This window comes from Cuculus canorus, chromosome 3, assembly GCF_017976375.1.
Source record: "Cuculus canorus isolate bCucCan1 chromosome 3, bCucCan1.pri, whole genome shotgun sequence".
Taxonomy (NCBI): Eukaryota; Metazoa; Chordata; class Aves; order Cuculiformes; family Cuculidae; genus Cuculus; species Cuculus canorus.
The window spans coordinates 54,214,495-54,231,979 of record NC_071403.1 but is presented as its reverse complement, the minus strand read 5'-3'; the positions used below and the strand labels follow the sequence as shown (position 1 = coordinate 54,231,979).

At 41.5% G+C, this 17,485-nt stretch overlaps 1 protein-coding gene across 4 annotated transcripts; it reads left to right on the top strand.

Annotated features, from left to right (window-relative positions):
* The first annotated feature begins 787 nt into the window (after window positions 1–787).
* On the top strand, window positions 788–17,368 carry STX11 (syntaxin 11). Of its 4 annotated transcripts, none has more exons than XM_054064094.1 (4): window positions 788–890; window positions 10,431–10,627; window positions 11,364–11,460; window positions 14,030–17,368. In XM_054064094.1, the coding sequence occupies exon 4, from the start codon at window positions 14,035–14,037 to the stop codon at window positions 14,899–14,901; it is 867 nt and encodes a 288-aa protein (XP_053920069.1). In that variant the 5' UTR covers window positions 788–890; window positions 10,431–10,627; window positions 11,364–11,460; window positions 14,030–14,034; the 3' UTR covers window positions 14,902–17,368. The 4 variants fall into 4 exon arrangements, with proteins under 4 accessions (XP_053920069.1, XP_053920068.1, XP_053920071.1 ...); XM_054064095.1 differs by lacking the exon at window positions 788–890 and adding an exon at window positions 2,654–2,778; XM_054064093.1 differs by lacking the exon at window positions 11,364–11,460.
* Window positions 17,369–17,485: the final 117 nt, after the last annotated feature.

Below are 17,485 nucleotides of genomic sequence, written 5' to 3'. Positions count from 1 at the left end.
AACCCCTCTGCCATGGGCAGGGACACGTCCCACTGGATCAGGCTGCTCAAAGCCCCATCCAAACTGGCCTTGAACACCTCCAGGGATGGGGCATCACCTCTAGAGATGGAGCAACACCTCCAGGGATGGGCAACACTTCTATGGATGGGGCATGGCCACCTCAAGCCATCAGGACAGGACAGAGCATCAAGCTGTGGGCAGGACGGGATGAAGGGCAGATGGCAGAAAATAGGATGAAGTAGGGATGTGCTGCTTCCCCACTCACAGCATGGCCTGGCCCTGGCTCGCTCCTCACCACCCCGTACACCCCCTCAGTTTTAGTTCCTCGTCCACTCCGGTTCTCCCCGTGCCCGCTGCCCAGCGGGGAGCTGAGGGCAAGAACGGGCAGGGTATCCACTGCGACGGCGTCAAAGAACCGCACACCTCCCACGCTTCCCAGCACTCACGGGGCGGACTTTCCCGCTCACAAGCGGAGCGTCACGGAGGCGGGGGAGGAACTGGGCACAACACACGCTGCCGTCCCCCCAGCTGCCCCTCGATGGCGGGGATGGACGGCCCGACGGGGGGGTGGGACTTGATATGCAAATCATCCCTCTCTCAGTCAATAGACCGCACGGGGAGGGCCGGGCTCCATATGCAAATTGACTCTATTAGGCAATAGACGAGTGGCTCGAGACATGGGCGGGGCTTGTATGCAAATAACGCCCTCTCTGCGGGCTGGGGGCGGGGTCTCATATGCAAATCAACTCTCTCAGCCAATGGTCGGTGCGGCGGGCGGCGGGGGCGGGGCATTCTGCGGGCACAACTGCTCGTCTGGACGGCGCGGGCGCTACCGCGGTGTTCGGGGCGCTCGGGACGGGACGGGTTGCTGTCCTCTGCTCTGCCCGGCGGTGAGTACCCGCCGGCACCGGGGGGGAAGCAACGGCGCTGTCCTCGGGCCGGGGAGGGCGCCCCGCTCGGCGTCAGCCCCGTTTGAGTCGAGAGGGGAAGGGTGAAGCCCGGGAACATGGGGTGGGCATCGGGCTTTTGGGTCCGGAGGTGCCGTCGGGGAGCTCTGGTCTCTCCAAAGGGGCTGGATTTGTCACAGGATGTGGGAAAACCAGAGGTGCTTTCCAGTATGACTCTCCATGTCCAGTCCCAGCAGGTGTCCGTCTTTCTAGCTGCCCGGTTTGTCCGGCTGAACGAGTGGTAACCTTTCATTCATGGTGCTCGTATGTGATTATCAATTATGAATAGCGCCCCGGCAGGTTTTGTTGGAAATTTGGTTTATATGCAAAATATAATAGCTTTTACCCCTCTCTTGGGTATCATCAGGGCCCGTCTCAGATCTGCGAGGGGCTGTAAAAGTTAGTGTTCTTTGATTGCTTCCTATTAATTGGTATTCGTTTCCTTTCCGGCCAAGAAGAATTAGTGCTCGTGTATGTCTGAGATAACAGCGTGTGGCTGGGTGATAGCGGGAAAGGAAATGACTAGGAGAATAACACTGGCCTAAAATGGACATTCACACTTCTTGTTCCTCTTATTTAGGTGGTATTTCATGAAATGTTTTTTAAGCTGTCAGGGATCAAAATGGAAATATATTACTTATTAAGATGGGAATACAAGTCGAAGGATGCTGCTTTCTTACCAACACTGTTACTACTTAAATACTTCTATGTGGAAGTGGTGAGGCTATAAGATGTGTAACCTTTTTTTTTATTCAAAACGGACCAAAGGTCTAACAGATGAACAGACTAAAGGTCATCCTAAAGAAAGCACAGTTTAGATGCCCCATATCCCCGGTGGTCTTGTTCTCACTTCATTTTTTTTTCACTGACCGCCTTTTATGACTGCTGCTCTGAAACTGAAATTGCACATGAAGTCATATGGGAAATGTGTCTGGTGTTCTGGCTGAGACTCAACCAGCAAGTTAACCTCTTTGTCATAAGAGATCTTCATGAAGAAACTAAGCATGGTACATAAGATCTCTTGCAACATTAAAATGGGGCTAAAGTGATAACAGTATCTTCTGGGCACTGCAAATAAGCATGATGCTATGGAATACAACTGCATATTACATCACAGTCTTGGAGATTTAGGGTGCTGTTTAGGGAGATTTAGGCCTTCGGCTCCATGTCTGACACCTGCCAATATAACAGTAACCAAGATCTGCTACAAAAGGAGAAAGGGTAGTCACTGCTAATGCAAAAACAGAGAGGGAAGAGGATCTGCTGGATGAAAAGAGTCGCAAATTAGTCCCCAGCGTGCTGGCCTGTGTGAGCACATACAATGAGCTGGACACACAGTGAGACAGGGAGCAAGGGCACTGAATCAATCATGGAAATGAAGGGCCATGGGAAGGCTGTGAGATGTTGCTGAATCCATTCAGTGCATTGTAGAAGCACGCTTAAACCAGACCTAAAAGAGGTTTCTGTAGCCTCTCTCCATCCTCTCAGGAAGAGAGTGCTCTGATACAGAAATGGTCCAATTTTCAGCTAGTCACAGCTAGTTCAGCATAGATCTTACGTGTGAAACAAATGGATTACTTTGTGTGTTTCCAATGTCAATGCAGGGAACAAACTGGTAATTTTCTCTTTTTATAAACTTCTTTTATACATTGGGGTGCAGTGAGTTCTCCCTGGTCTTCTGCATGAAATAAATGTAATTCCTTCAACTCCTCTTCCGTCAGGGGCTATATTTTCTAAACCGTTTGGAGACAATGCCTAATACGTTCCAACCTTCCTAGTGTGATAACTGGTGCAGGATGTACTATTCCAGCTGAGGCCTTACCTATGCCAGGTAGAGTAAAAACAATCCTTCTCATGCCGTCTCTCATATAAGACATAGGGTTCTTTACAACGGCACTGTATTTTGGACTTGTTTTTAGCCTGCATTCTGCTTTAACCCCACCAGTGCTTTCTGGCTAACAAACTACGTGCTCCCTACTTTCTGTCTGTGTGAATAATTTCTTCTAAGTGTACAATACCAGGCTTGTCTCTATTGAATTTTCTTTTATTTTTTTGTTAGTACTTCTTTCATTTGCCAAGACCATCTTAAATTCTTATCATTTCTTCTCCCCTCCACCACCAAACATTTGCTTCCACTCCCTTCCAGTTCAGCGTCACCGGAAGACTATACAGGCTCGTGTTTGGTTTCACTCTCCAAGTGTTAATAGAAAAAATGGATAACCTCTGAGTGTGACAGAATCCAGTCGTAGTATTGCCATATAAAAAACCAGTTCTGACAATGAGAAGGCACCTGTCCTGTCAAGTATGAAGGTGGTACAGCAGATACATTTTCCATTATCTTTTATCTGGTCTGCCAATTTTCTTTGACTCTTTCGTCATCCCCGTAATGCAGGGATGACAAAACACAGTGCGAAAATTACAAAGGCAATATTAATTTGATACAATAAACTCATCTCAGCACCAAATGTGGAGTTACCACTTTTATGAAGTTTTGCAGAGAAGCCATTTCTGGTTTTGCTTGCATTTTGGGCTGCCCCACAAGACACGGCCCTCATTTGAGCTTATCTCTGGTGAGGGACACCATTCCCAGGGAGCGACAGCACTGCTCCTGCCTCAGGCTGGCTCCTGGGAACCCCCTGTTGGGGATCGGGGGTGCTCTGTCTGAGGAAAGCAACACAGTTCCGTTTTTACATCTGTTTTGATAGCTTTTGCTGATTACGCCGAGTGTCTTAATATCTCATCTAGACTATCTTTAAGTGTTTGGCACGTCTCATCTAGCCCGCATTAGTGTAGTTTATCAAGAGGGAATGATATCACGTATCTTGAGTTTGGATTGCTTATCATATGTGCAGCTTTTGCTTTAGCTACTATGACAGTTAACCCACTGATCGTCAAGATTATTCGCCACAAACTTATGTTTACAGAAGCCAACGAGGTTCTGAACACTCCAGCTTTTCCTGCTATAACAAATTTTCTTATTCTTAATAATAAGCAAGAATAAAACCTGATTGAGCTTTGGATACGCCCAGTGAGTAACAGATTCTGTAGGTACCACTGGCCAGTGGGTCCTTGATTACATCTGTATCTTGTCTCAACTCCGCTGGTACTTCAAGTGGGCCTCTAAACCCCCACAGGCTGCTAAGTAGTGTAATTGCCATAAAGCCTGCTAGAGCCTGACATATCCTGGGACAAGGGCTGTGGGTATGCGTGTGTGGCTGGGGGGGTATTTCCTGACTGAATCTATTTTGGTCTAGTTACAGTTGTGTAGATTTTGCAGTAGGATCCAGAACTGAGCCTCGTGTGTACTGGCCCACATGAACAAATACCAACAAACCACCTCTAACCTTAAAGGGATTTTTTTTTAAGTAAAGAGTACTTGGTCTTAGATTGTAACACCATGTTATGAGCTTTAAATATATATATATATATCAAATTAATGCTGTTGGGCTAATTTAAGTTGCTTCTGACTACTGATCACACGCAACCTCGTATTTCTACTCAAATGCTAACATAATGACTTATTCACTTATAAATACTACTGTGTGGTAGCAATAGTTGTTACATAAATGTGGTATGTACATAGCTATTTTGCTGAGCCAATGTGTTTCAGGGAAGCTGAGCTGATTAATTAGATGTAATTAATGTATATGCTCACCGCACTGTAGTGACAGCACCTCCTGTGAGTGCGCTGTCTGATTTCCTTGCACAGTGACTCATAGCATTGCTGAGCTGCAATAACTGCCAAGAAATGCATGGATAGCTGTCTCAATGTTTATGTTAGTGGTATGGTTCTGTCTTAACTATTTGTCAAACCCATGGAGGTACAGTTCACACTCCCCTTGTCTCTAACCAGGCCAACTTTATGTGAAGACATTAGTATTGCCTATGGCAGGAAGGACAGACCTCATCTGGAGTATTATGTCCAGTTCTGGAATACTCAATGTAAGAAGGATATGGAGCTGTTGGAATGGGTCCAGAGGAGGGCTACAAGGATGATCAGAGGGCTGGAGCACCTCCCATATGAGGACAGGCTGATAGAGTTGGAGTTGTTCAGCCTGGAGGAGAGAAGGCTCTGAGTAGTCTTTATAGCGACCTTCCAGTACCTGAAGGTGCTACAGGAAAGCTGGGGAGGGACTGTTTACAAAGGCTTGGAGTGATAGGACAAGGGGGAATGGACATAAACTGGAGGGGGGCAGATTTAGACTAGACATAGGGAGGAATTTCTTCTGCATGAGAGTGGTGAGGCACTGGCACAGGTTGCCCAGGGAAGTTGTGGCTGCCCCATCCCTGGAGGTGTTCAAGGCCAGGTTGGATGGGGCCTTGGGCAGCCTGATCTAGTGGGAGGTGTCCCTGCCCATGGCAGGGGGGTTGGAACTGGATGATCTTTAAGGTCCCTTCCAACTCAAACCATTCTATGATTCTATGCTGCAATAGGCAGCCTACAGTGCACTGCGTGTACTGAAACGCACTGAATGGCGAGGCGTGGCAGGATTGTTTTTCTCCCTTTCTTAGGTAAAATGCAATCCTGTATGTCTTCATCTACTCTTTGTAACGGAACTCTGTTTTTAGCAAGCTAGGTACATTAAAACCTGATCAGAGTCAGCTTGCACGTCTCAAGGATTTCAAGATTTAGCAGATTTTCAATATCTGCAGTTGCTAAATGTATATTCTGTTTCTAGTATCCTTGGGAAAAGGAAGTGACTAAATTTGGGGTGTGCATTGACCTTTCCTGTGCTGAACTTCCATTTATATACTGAGGCTTAACAACTGCTGGGGAGAGTTCCCAGTTTTAGGAGAGGGGGTTCAAACAATGCACATGAAGACTTAACACTTTTCTATGGGCCCTGTAGTTAAGATGGAGAAACTTTTTTTGTCCATAGCCCTGGCACAGCCTTGCCCCCCAGCCAAACAAAACCAAATCTAGTTACAATTGCTTGATAGTGTGATGTATGAGAAAAATGTCAAGAGGAGATACTGAGAATCTATTTTATCGTCTATCCAGGATTAAAAATTTGTCAGTGGTGATCCACTGCTCTCCAGTGAAAATTTAGTCAACCCAGTAAATAGTATCAGTCAACTTATATACAACAAACTGTCCTCTCCAATGCAAGAGAGATGTTTACTTAGCGTGAGCTACTGTGAAGAAGTTAAAACTTAAGATTTTTTTTTTGTCTGTCTCACCATAAGTATGTGAAAAATGCAATGCATGTCATGCGTGCATTTAATGCATGCCAGCAGCTTCTCTTAGTTTTGATACTGATGTCAGGGAAACCTGAAAACCAGTCTATGGACAGCCACAAGGTAGTTAACCTTATTGAATACCTCTGGGAAGTATGAGATACACCCTAGACCCTTGAACTTATAATATGCTATTGTACAAAAATTACGAGTTACTTTATGTCGAAGAAATTTAAACTGGAATAAGTCAAAAAAGAGCCTCCAAAGCTATTGGTATTCAAGCAATTATTGACTTATTACTTTGAGTTAGAGGCAACAAGCTATTTGAATGTTAATTCTCCCAACCTCCTCAGACCTTTCCTAGCCTTTATGGTAGGAAAGGAACCACTGGAGAATTGGAGATTTTGACAACTGTAGAAATAGCCTGCAAAGAATGGAGCCATCTCTACTTCTCTGAATATATTGGCTTGTAATAAATAGCTTGTTTTGGTACAAATGGAGAAGTTGACTTTTCATGCAAGCTTTTGGAAAAAAAAAAAAATCTACCCTAAGACATATGCAACTCCATACACTTCTCACTAGGATGACAATTTATAAAGGAGGTGTTCTGCTTTGACTACAATATGAAGTAGATTGTGTCTAGTAACCTTCAGACACATTTGCGGCTTCTTGCTGGATTTCTTTAGGTTTATAACTGGTGTTCTGTATGAACTGCTGTATTTTAAATCCTGAATGCGTTTTGCCTGTTTTTAAACATGGCCCAATCCAAGAAACTCCAGAGAAGGTAACTTCCATTCAGTGAGGCTGCACAAAGATTTAAAATGCTGATCTCTTCCATAGTTGTTAATATTGGAGTTAATATACATTTGTGATATTAAAACAGCTCCAGAAAGTGAACTGTCCTAATCATTACGATTTTTGGTATTTTCTCGAGCTCTTATAGATGAAAAGCAGAAAAAAGAGGAGTGATGTGAGAAATTCAAGCCTGCTGTTGCATTGATGATAGACATGATTGGGGACACAGGGAATTTGATCAGAAAAGATAACTAACAATCTGGTATGAGTAAATTGGAAGCTCTTTCGGAAAGAGGAAGACGTTATTGTGAACAATATTCTGTTTTCCAAGTTAATCTATTGTTGGACAACAGATATCAGGCAAAATCATTAAACCTGGTCTAAGACAGTTATTTCCAAAACAGAAAGATACTAGAAAATTATGATTAAATCTGAGACTCTCACTCTCAAACGAAAGACTTTATCTGCATTTAACCCTTCTTCTACCTATACATGACTTACATTTTTGTGCAACAGCAGCACACTGTTTACCTTCCAATGGAGAGTGTTCAACTCAGCCAGTCCATTTGTGTAGACTTAATCAATGCTGCATCCTCTACAAGCAGTATGGGAAGTTACTGGAGTGTGTTGACACACACTGGGCTATGAAGTAATTCTTCATAGGGGCAAGTTATTTCCTAATTGTTCACCACTTGTTTCTCGAGTCACATCTATTGTGTGTCATACGACCATGAGCACATGTCATTTAGAGACAAGATGAGCCACGTGGGTTTGTAGTGGAGCACAAAAGCACATTTACCTTCTGAGGGAGAGAATTGTTGATAGAAATTATTTTAGAAACTGGCTTCTTTTGAACTATCTTTGCAAATAGGACCCTTCAGCTGAAATAAAAGCTTCACCTTGTAAAGTCCTACTCGAGGCTGGAGAGATTACTGACTAGGCTTTTGGTTATCCACAAGCTGGTATTAACTAGCAGCTGCCTTTTATGAATGCTGTAAAAAGAAAAATGTACACAAGCTTCCTTCCCAGCTGCTGGTGATGAAATATGGATGATGTGCTACTGCTTTATTTCACCATTTGTCCCCAAACTCACTCATGTGGATATACAAATTCTAAAGCTGAAATAAATACAGATGTGTGATATGTTTGCTTCTATAAAAATAACTTTTCATCCTTAAGTTATTTCTACATAGATAACAGGCTGCAGAACATTAGCAAAGTGATGGAAATTTGCTATGCAGGACTTGTATTTGTATGTATACAAGTAACTAACAGAAAGGGGGGTTATTGTGTATGATATTAAGAGTAGATTCCCTTTCCTGTTTGAAATCCCATGTTATGCAGAGTTGAGTGGGGCTGCTGTCTTGTTGCAAGAGGGCAGCTTGCATCTTTCTCATGCATCATGGGAAAGCTAGTCACTGTGGTGATTAATACCATGAAGCAGCATGCTAACATGAAGAGATGAATATTTAGCATGTCCTCGACTGTTGGTGGATATCTGGCTTCAAAATTGTAACCTCTGCAGTCATTAATTACCTGGCTTGTATTTCCTGTGTGTGTATTTGCATGTGCACACCATGATGGACTGAAGAAGGAACATGATTTTTACAAAGATGGATTTATCTAGCCCAAAAATACAAACATGGAAGTTTGAATATAAACATTACTTTAAAAGAAACTCAAACTGATGGCTAATCTATTAAAATACACATTTTTAGAACAGAGGTATTTATACTTTCGGGGCTCCAGAGTAGAGTAGCTGGTGTCTTAATATTCTACTCTGTTAGATGTATCTTAAAAAAAAACGTGCAAGTAATTGACTATATTTAGCACTCATCTTCAAGTTAGCAAACTTTTTACCTAAGGCTAAGTACTAGAACAATTTAGACTGAACCTTTTGAGATAGTCTAATCCAGCCCCACGCAAAATACACACAGGTAGTTGAGGCTGCTAAGGGCCATTTCCAATTGCGTTTTGAATTTCTCCAAGGATGCAGATTCCAAAACTTCTCTGAGCACCTTTCCTACTGTTTCTGAAAGGGGGTTTTTGTTTGTGTTTATTTGTTTGTTTATGCCCCCCTGCCCCTTGCATCTGGCTGGCTTTTCCCTTGTTTCCACTTGGGTCTGTTGCCTCTTGTGTTGCTCTATGTCTCCATAAAGGGTCTACTCTTGCATTATGCAATTGATGACAGCATGATCTCCCTTGAGCTTCTTGTTTTCCAGGCTGAACGCTCCCAGCTCTCCCAGCCTCTCCTCACACATCAGGTGCTCCAGCACCTCTGGCCATCTTGGTGGCCTCCCCTGGAATCACCCCAGTGTGTCCATGCCTCTTGTGCTGGGAAGCCCCAGCACCAACACAACACCCCAAATGTGGACTCTCAAGTGTCCTAGAAGAGGGATCACTTCCCTCCATCACTTTTGCTACTCCAGCCCAGGGTGCTGTTGGCCTCCTTTGCCACAAGGGTGCATTGCTGACTTGTGTCCAGCTGGATGTCCATCAGCAAACCAACGTCCTTTTCTGCAAAGCTGCTTTCTAGCCAGGGAGCCAAACTTCTGCTGCGGCACAGGGCCTTATATTAAGGGACAGATAGCCTCAGCACTCATTCTGTACAATGAGTGGCAATGCCCAACACCTAGTAACATACAAGGCAATCAGCATGTTAGTAGATGCAAACTTTAGTGTCAGTTCTGTCCTTGACACTATTGAAAGAATGCTTGGAAGTTATTGTCCTCTCCTGGTTCCTCTTTGCTTGAAATGGGAATTTTAAGTGGGGGAATACCTCTGTGGCAGTGTTGCATTTGAGCCTGCTGTTTTCCTTATCTAAAACTCCCAAAATTCTGCCAAACTGTGAGTTTCCCAGAGCAAGTTTGCAAATTACTCAAATAAATTTACAGTGATCCTTGAGCAAAAGGTGCTCAAGAAAGCTGAAATCTCAATGTTTTCTTGAACCTCATGGATCTCTTTGGCCCAATATTCCAAATGCATAACCTGCAGGATAATTTAGCAGGGTCTGGCATAAAGCTGAATACCTGTCCTCTGTAACTTGTGGTGTTTGTGGCCTAATGTGATGGTAAAGGCAGAGAGTCATTCTGTTCCTGTCCTCCATCCTGTCCAAGAATTGTATGTAGATAAGGAAGAGCATCTTGAAAATGTGAAGATGAAGTGGGAAGCAGGTGAGGTGATGCGCTTAAGAAACAGAGAAAAAAACAAGACTCAGGGAGAAGGAAAGAAGATGTCAAAAAGTTCCTGCTTTGGCAGGACTCTGAAGTCAGACTTGAAGGGGTTTGTTAGGACGAAAATGTGATTGCTTTTGCTATGGAGCCATTATCCTGATGGCTACAGGTTCTCAATGGAGAGTTAAAAGATCCTAATGTTGACCACCGTGAATGTAAGATTTGGTATGTAGTTTCCAAGAATGCAGGCAGTTAGAACTAAGCACTCGGAAACTGGGAAACCCCAGATTGAAGATTGTTAGTGCAACTGTAATTTGATCCCTCTGTTCACATTTAGAATTGGTTTCTACTGAATCTACTGGATCACAGAGACATTGAATGATGCTGTACATATCATCGGAAACGAGCTTCTCACAAGCAGCCTCAATCCATGTGTTCACTCACTGATGTCCAGCTTGTTACTTCACAGTCTTACTCAGCAAAGTGTCAGAGGCTTGCAGCAGTGACCAAGGAGGTGACTTCTGAACGTACCAGGTACAAAGAACTGTGCTTCAGGTATCTCAAGTGGGCATCATAGCTCAGCAAGAGTGATAGCATCGTCCTTAATCACTCTGGGCTGAAACCTATGTTTGTGGATGGGGCTATTAGATCTGTCCTACCCCCAAAAGATTGTTAGGAATTTATGGAGCTTTTGAGGGATTTCACAGGATAAATCCCTGAGGAAATGAATGGTAGTGATACAGTAAATGAGACACTGTCCTTTAACCGACTGAAGAATATTACATTTTACATTCTGCAACTTCTATTTGGCAAATACAGACCATAGGCAGAGACTTGGTGGAAGTGATACGACACAAGCCAGCATTCAATTGCATGATCTTCCTGTGTATAGGCAACATTGTGATGCAATCTGAGGCCACATTTGACAGCTCCTGACTTCTTTTAATGCTTGACTTTTTAACCTTTCATGTTGTATTAAAAAAAACGGTGATATCTCTACAGAGCTGCTGTAGAATTAGTGTGCACATGAACATATATTACAGCATTAGTATTTTCATTTTGCGAATTACCGTGTATTTGATTCTCCATTTCGTCCTATTTTTCTTTTACCTAACACCTTAAAGTAGTTGTGAGTGAGAAAAACAAAATGCAAATTACACTTTTGATAAGGTAGGGGGAAGGAAAGGTAGACCTATTCCTACAAAATTATGAGTTTATTATGCTGGAGCTCTTACTCATTGTGGTATTCTGTTTGTGTTTTCTTTGTCAGGCACAAAAACCAAAATTGTAATTATTGTTCAGCCAGTTGTCAGTCTGCTCTCTGTGGAAGGCTGATGAAATTTAGTTTTTCTCAAGTTCAAGTAATGGTAAGCACAAACACAACACAGTCCTGCACACACATGATTTAGTTTACACAAATGGCACCTTGCTGCTGTGGATTGTCATTTTAAAGTAATAAAAAAACATTGTTTGCTGTTTCCAAATGTGGATGCTAAACACAAAAGGAATAAACTGCTGAACACAACATATGACATTTCAAGGATCATACTAGAAGTGGGAGGATCATCAACTCTAGGGAAGCTAGTAAGAGTCAGGAATGCAGTCAGACAAGCAATGTGACTGGTTTTCAGAGCCACATCTACATTTCAGGTGAAAAGCATTTCAGAAATGGTTAGTGATTGGAAGAGATCTAAATAATCCTGAGATTGCTAGATGCCGTTGTTTGTTCCCTTTCCACCATGCTGTCTGTTAAACAATCATCTGTTTCCAGACAGGAAGGGTACCTCTAGGCAAACTTGACCATACAGTTTTAACACCAAGTAAACGTGACTTTTAAGCACCACACGTTCGGTTTGGGTTTTTTTCATTTTGGATAAGGATTTTTCATCCTTGATGTTGTGGCATGAGGTAGAAGCCTTAATTTTATTATTGCTGAGGAAGGAGGTGGAAAGCCTTTTGTTTCTTAAAGCTTTCTCTGTATGAGTGAGTTGAATATATGTGGCTTAAGTTTTAAATCCAAGTAATTACTTTACATGTGCGGATTCCTGAATGAAAACTTTTCTCTCAGGATATTAATGGACTTTCTTGATTTATATTGCTTGCAAAAGAAATGGGTTAAGTTGAAATTGACTTTTTTGCCTCAATGTAGATGTGATCCTAATCAGGATACTTCTCAAGACCGTTATCATAGAATTACAGAATCATAGAACCACCCGGTTGGAAAAGAGCTCTTGAATCATTGAGTCCAGCCATTCCCATCTGCCACTAAACCATGTTCCTGAGCACCTCATCTACCCATCTTTTAAATACCTCCAGGGATGGGGACTCAACCACCTCCCTGGGCAGACTCTGCCAGTGTTTGATAACCCTTTTGGTGAAGAAATTTTTCCTAATGTCCAGTCCGAACCTCCCCTGGCACAGCCTAAGGCCATTCCCCCTTGTCCTGTCCCCTGTCACTTGGGAGAAGAGGCCAGCGTCCTCCTCTCTACAATTTCCTTTCACAGTGAACTATATGAGCCCAAGAGGGCTGTGTCTGTGATGGAATCTTTCCTGTTTCCTCTGTAACATCTTTAAAACATTTAACAGTCCCATGAAATGGATTATAAAATTCTAGTTTTAATTTGCATTAGATCTAGGTCTATTATACTGGGTATATATGCACATGACTTTTTAAAATTGGGAATAACTGACCGTACTACGAAGGGATGTCTTGTTCATTATGGATAGTGTGTTTGTACGTGCTGTGAACATACTTCTTGGAAAAACAAAAATGAATCTTCTAGATACAGAGATCTGAAAATGTCCTGCTTGATGCTGCTTCTTGACTTGTTTCTCATTCTTATTAATTTAAATGAGGTCATGGAATGTACAGCTTTTGTGAAGAAAAATTTTCAGCTTCCTGTAGCGTTTGGTTCAGGGTTCTTGCTGAAGCTTTCAGATTTCACTTTCTGCAAAGACTTTAGGTCTAGAGTTTCAAGTGAACAAGGTACTTAAAGGAGACTTAGGTTTTGTTACCACGCAACTGGTCTGTACAGATTATTCATTCTGTGGCTTTTTTACTGAAATTTATAATTGAGTGTATCTGAGGCAAGCACACAGAAAACAGATCCTGATCTGTAACAACGGTGTTACTTAATTCTTTCAATGGGACGTTTCCATCATACAAAAAAGAAGGGTTGGATGGATGGTTTTACTTAAAAAATGCTGCTGTTCCTGTGTTGTTTTGTTTGATGCCTGGTACACTGTGGTCAATGATAGCATCCAAAGAGCCTAAATTTGCCTTTCCTCTCTTTTTTATTTTTTCTTGATATTTTCCATAGCATTTCTCAAAACTTTTCTTGACCAGCTATACTGGTAAATGCCATTTCTGTTTCTGAGATGCTTCCTACTCTTTTCCCAGGAAACCCAGGCTTAGAATGACAGAAGATCTGTGACATTTGGGACAGTTAATGTAATGAAGGGTCAAGTTCTTGAGGAGATTTCTCTAATGTGCAGCTGTGGGAAGCATTCAGTTATTAACATGTCTACACATACCGATACCTGAAGGTTTTCTATCATTTGCGCAAGAGTTGTTTTTTTGTTTTTTTTCCTCAAAGTGAAAGACTGGCATTTTTGCAGAACTGAGTATTGTCTTGTTATGCTTTTGGATTTGTCTTTAGGATTTGTGGTCTTCTCTCTTGCGCTTAGTTTCTAAGCTTTGTAGTTTCTAGAACAGTGTTCTAGTAGCAGAGTTTTGGATCTGCGATGCATCACTGTCTAAAATACGGGGAACAAATTTAAAATCCAATATTTTGGGTTATCTTTGATGCAGTTATGTTATCTATGATGTAGTTATAACTATGATGTAGTTATTAGTTATGACATTTCAGCCCTTGTAAATGAATATTGTATTTATTTTACTTTAAACTTCTTTCTTCCTGTTCCTTTCTTTTACAGGCAGGATGAAAGACCGGCTAAATGAGCTGCGTGAATTTGCCAGGTTATACAACCAACAGTTTTCTGTTAGTGAGGATGATGACAATTCACCCCACAATGTTCTCCTTTATGAGACAGATTATGCTTTGGAAATTCTTCATAAAGACATAGAGACCCTCCGGACAGAAAATGACCACCTAAAAGAGGATGTCAAGCGGCTCAGAAAACAGAACAGCCGTTTCCTTACTTCGATGCGCCGTCTTAGTAGTATCAAACGAGATACTAATTGTATTGCCAGAGACATCAAGGCCCGTGGAGAAAGCATACACAGGAAGCTCCAAATAATGAGAGATTTCAGCGAAGACGCAGTAACAAAATATGGGGCTATGTCTGTCATTTCCAGGGTAGCAAAGAACCACTACGTAGACCTCATGCATGCATTTCAGGAAGCTATGTTTGACTACAATGCAGCAGAGATGAACCAACGAGAGAACTGCAAGATTCGAATTCAGCGGCAGCTAGAGATCATGGGCAAAGATGTTTCAGCCAATCAGATTGAGGACATGATTGAGCAAGGCAAGTGGGATGTCTTTTCTGAGAATCTGTTGTCAGATGTTAAGGGGGCTCGCTCAGCCTTGAATGAGATAGAGACACGTCATAAGGAGCTGGTGAAGTTAGAAGGTCGCATTAAGGAAGTTCATGAGCTCTTCCTGCAGGTGGCCCTGCTAGTGGAGGAACAGGCAGACACCTTCGATGTCATTGAGATAAATATGCAAAATGTTGAGGACTATGTAGGAGAAGCTAAAGAGCAAATGAAAAAAGCTTTGGAATACAGAAGAAAACACCCCCTCAGAACAATACTCTGCTGCTGCTTATCCTGTTGCAGAAGGTGACTGTCCTACTGAAACTATCACAGACCAACTGAAATGTCTTCAAAATCAGGCATTCTTTCCAGGGAGTTCTCTGTAATGACAGCCCCTAGAAATGAGGGGACTATTGCAGGTTTTGTTCATTCAATTTTTCCTAAATGTGGTGAGGACTCTTCTATTTGGAAGCTTCTAGATATGTTGATAAAATTATTTTAAAGCTTTTTTTTTTTTTTTAATTGAAATGTACACTGTTGCTGTAACTAAAGGTGCAAGAAGATCTCTGCAATTATACCTGTTTCAGATAAGCAAGAAGAGGAATGAATGATGAGCTGATACCTCAGCCTAGGGAAGATAAGAAATTTTGAGAAGTAACTTTTTTCTTATTTGTCAAAGTGAGCCTGCAGGCGGTGCAGCTTTACTGCCTGAGGTGACACAACACACCACAGAATCAGGAGGCTGCAGATTTAACTAGTTTGGAGCCTGCTTGATGCAAATACCTGATCAGATAATTTAGACATATCACTGAGCCTGTTAGCAGGAGCAGGACACAGAAGTAGTTTCTATTTCAACTTTTTTTTCCACCTGTCATGAATCTTAACAGAAGTAACTGCATCTTAAATGACAATATGCACGTTTTGCTCCATTCGAGTGCAGGTGATTGCTCTTTCTCCGTTTCAAGCACCCACAGCTTTGTCAAGGTGGCTAGAAGCACTGCAACTCTGAGGCATCTCACTGACTTTTAACCTGAGCCACTGTCTGTACTCTCAGCTTCAAAACTGCCACACTTTTATGCTTCTAATACATTTTTCTGCCAATTAACACTTAAGCCAGAAGAGATGCATGCAGTGGCCTTCTCACCCATAAGAAGACAACAGCTGGAACAAGTTTTAGAGACTCCTGTGCTGCCATATATACACAAGCAATTTAGTGGAAGGATTATTCTGTCAATATACTTTTATTTTTTTATAAACATTGATTTAATGTGTTTTTTTAATATCTTTTTTTAAATAACAAGAAGGATTCAATTTATTAATGTGCAATCTTACTGGTGTAAAAAATCAGTACTTTTCTCCCTTTATTAGGAAATCTACACCTGGGAAAGAAAATAGACATATTTCTTCAGTACAGCACAGCTGAAGAAGAAAGAAAACAAATGTCATTTCAGTGTTCTTTTCAAGCTTACAAGTAATCTCCCTTCTTGTGTAAGGGAATCTGCCCACAGTAGGTTTGGAATATGAGGAGGGAATAGGAAATTTGCAGCCCTGGAAACCACTGAGCATTGTCAGTGAAACTTGTATTCATAATGTCTGGTGAGTGATTATAACTCCTGCTTCTGGAGGTTTTCCAACTATAGTTCCAGGTGGTTTCCTGATACACTGTGATCTATTCCTGTCGTTTGAATTAATGCAGGACATTTTTTCATAAGTTAGTGACTTTTTTTAAACTCTGATCCTATTTGTACCTTTTTTTTAATAAGTATATTTGAACATTTCAGATATTTTGTATTTGGGAGTTTTCCTCAGGAGATGCGTATAGATATTTTTCCTGCGCCGATCGCAGTGAAACTTTTCCCTTCTTTTGCACACTAATTTTATATGTGGGAAAAAAAAAAGCCACACAAACATTTCTTACTCTTTATATTGATATAACAAAACAGCAAACTAAATTTAGCTTTCATATCCCAGTGGGAAATGCTTCTTAGCCAGGCAGGCATTTTTTATATAAACAGAAACTAAATGGATAACTCTTCTCAGAAACTGAAAGTCTCTTCTGCTGAAGAACCTGTCTATGACACATGGAAGAGTGAAGAACACTGATCTTCTAAACTAGAAGATACTTTCAATATTCAGGGATGTCCTGATGATATCAGTATTATGCTTGTCTGAGGACCTCTTAAATAACCCAATATCCAAACTTGAAGTGGGAGAAAGGAGAGTGTTGAGCTGGCACCATGACAGCTGCTTTGGTGCTACTCAAGAAGACAAAAGTTGTTTATAGGAACTGCCACTCGAGTCAATGTAACTGTGCACTTGTAGAGAAATACCATAAACCTACAAGGATCAGCATATGGGCATAAATCAATGAAGAAAAAAATATGTATTGCATTTTGTCTGCATATTTTTAGCACTTACCAATGCTTTTGATAAAAATGTGTGTGTTTTTTTGTTGGTTTCTTTTTTTTTTTGCATGTTGTGTCTACAAATGGATTAAACAATTTAATAAGAAAACCTGAAAGTGCAGAGTGCTGTACATTGAATCGTCAGCTCTGAATAGTTTCTTGCATTGTCAAAGTTAAGTTTAAAAGCTGATGGACTAAACTCTGAGTTGGTGAAAGGAGCGTAAACAATGCCTAAAAAAAAAAAAAGTCTTTCTAATGTTTGTTGCCACAGTAAATAAAATGTGTTACATATTGAGATAGACTTACCATAATTTTTTCTATATAAATCATGAAAAAAGAGTTGTATACATTTTAAGATGATTCTCTACTGCAAGAAAAAAATCAAATTTGCTCTGGCAGTTCTGAGAGATGTTGAGGGTTTCATTAGTAGATATGCAAAACTTATATTCAAATCTTTAGTTCAATTTGAAGCGCAGTGAAAGAGAGTGA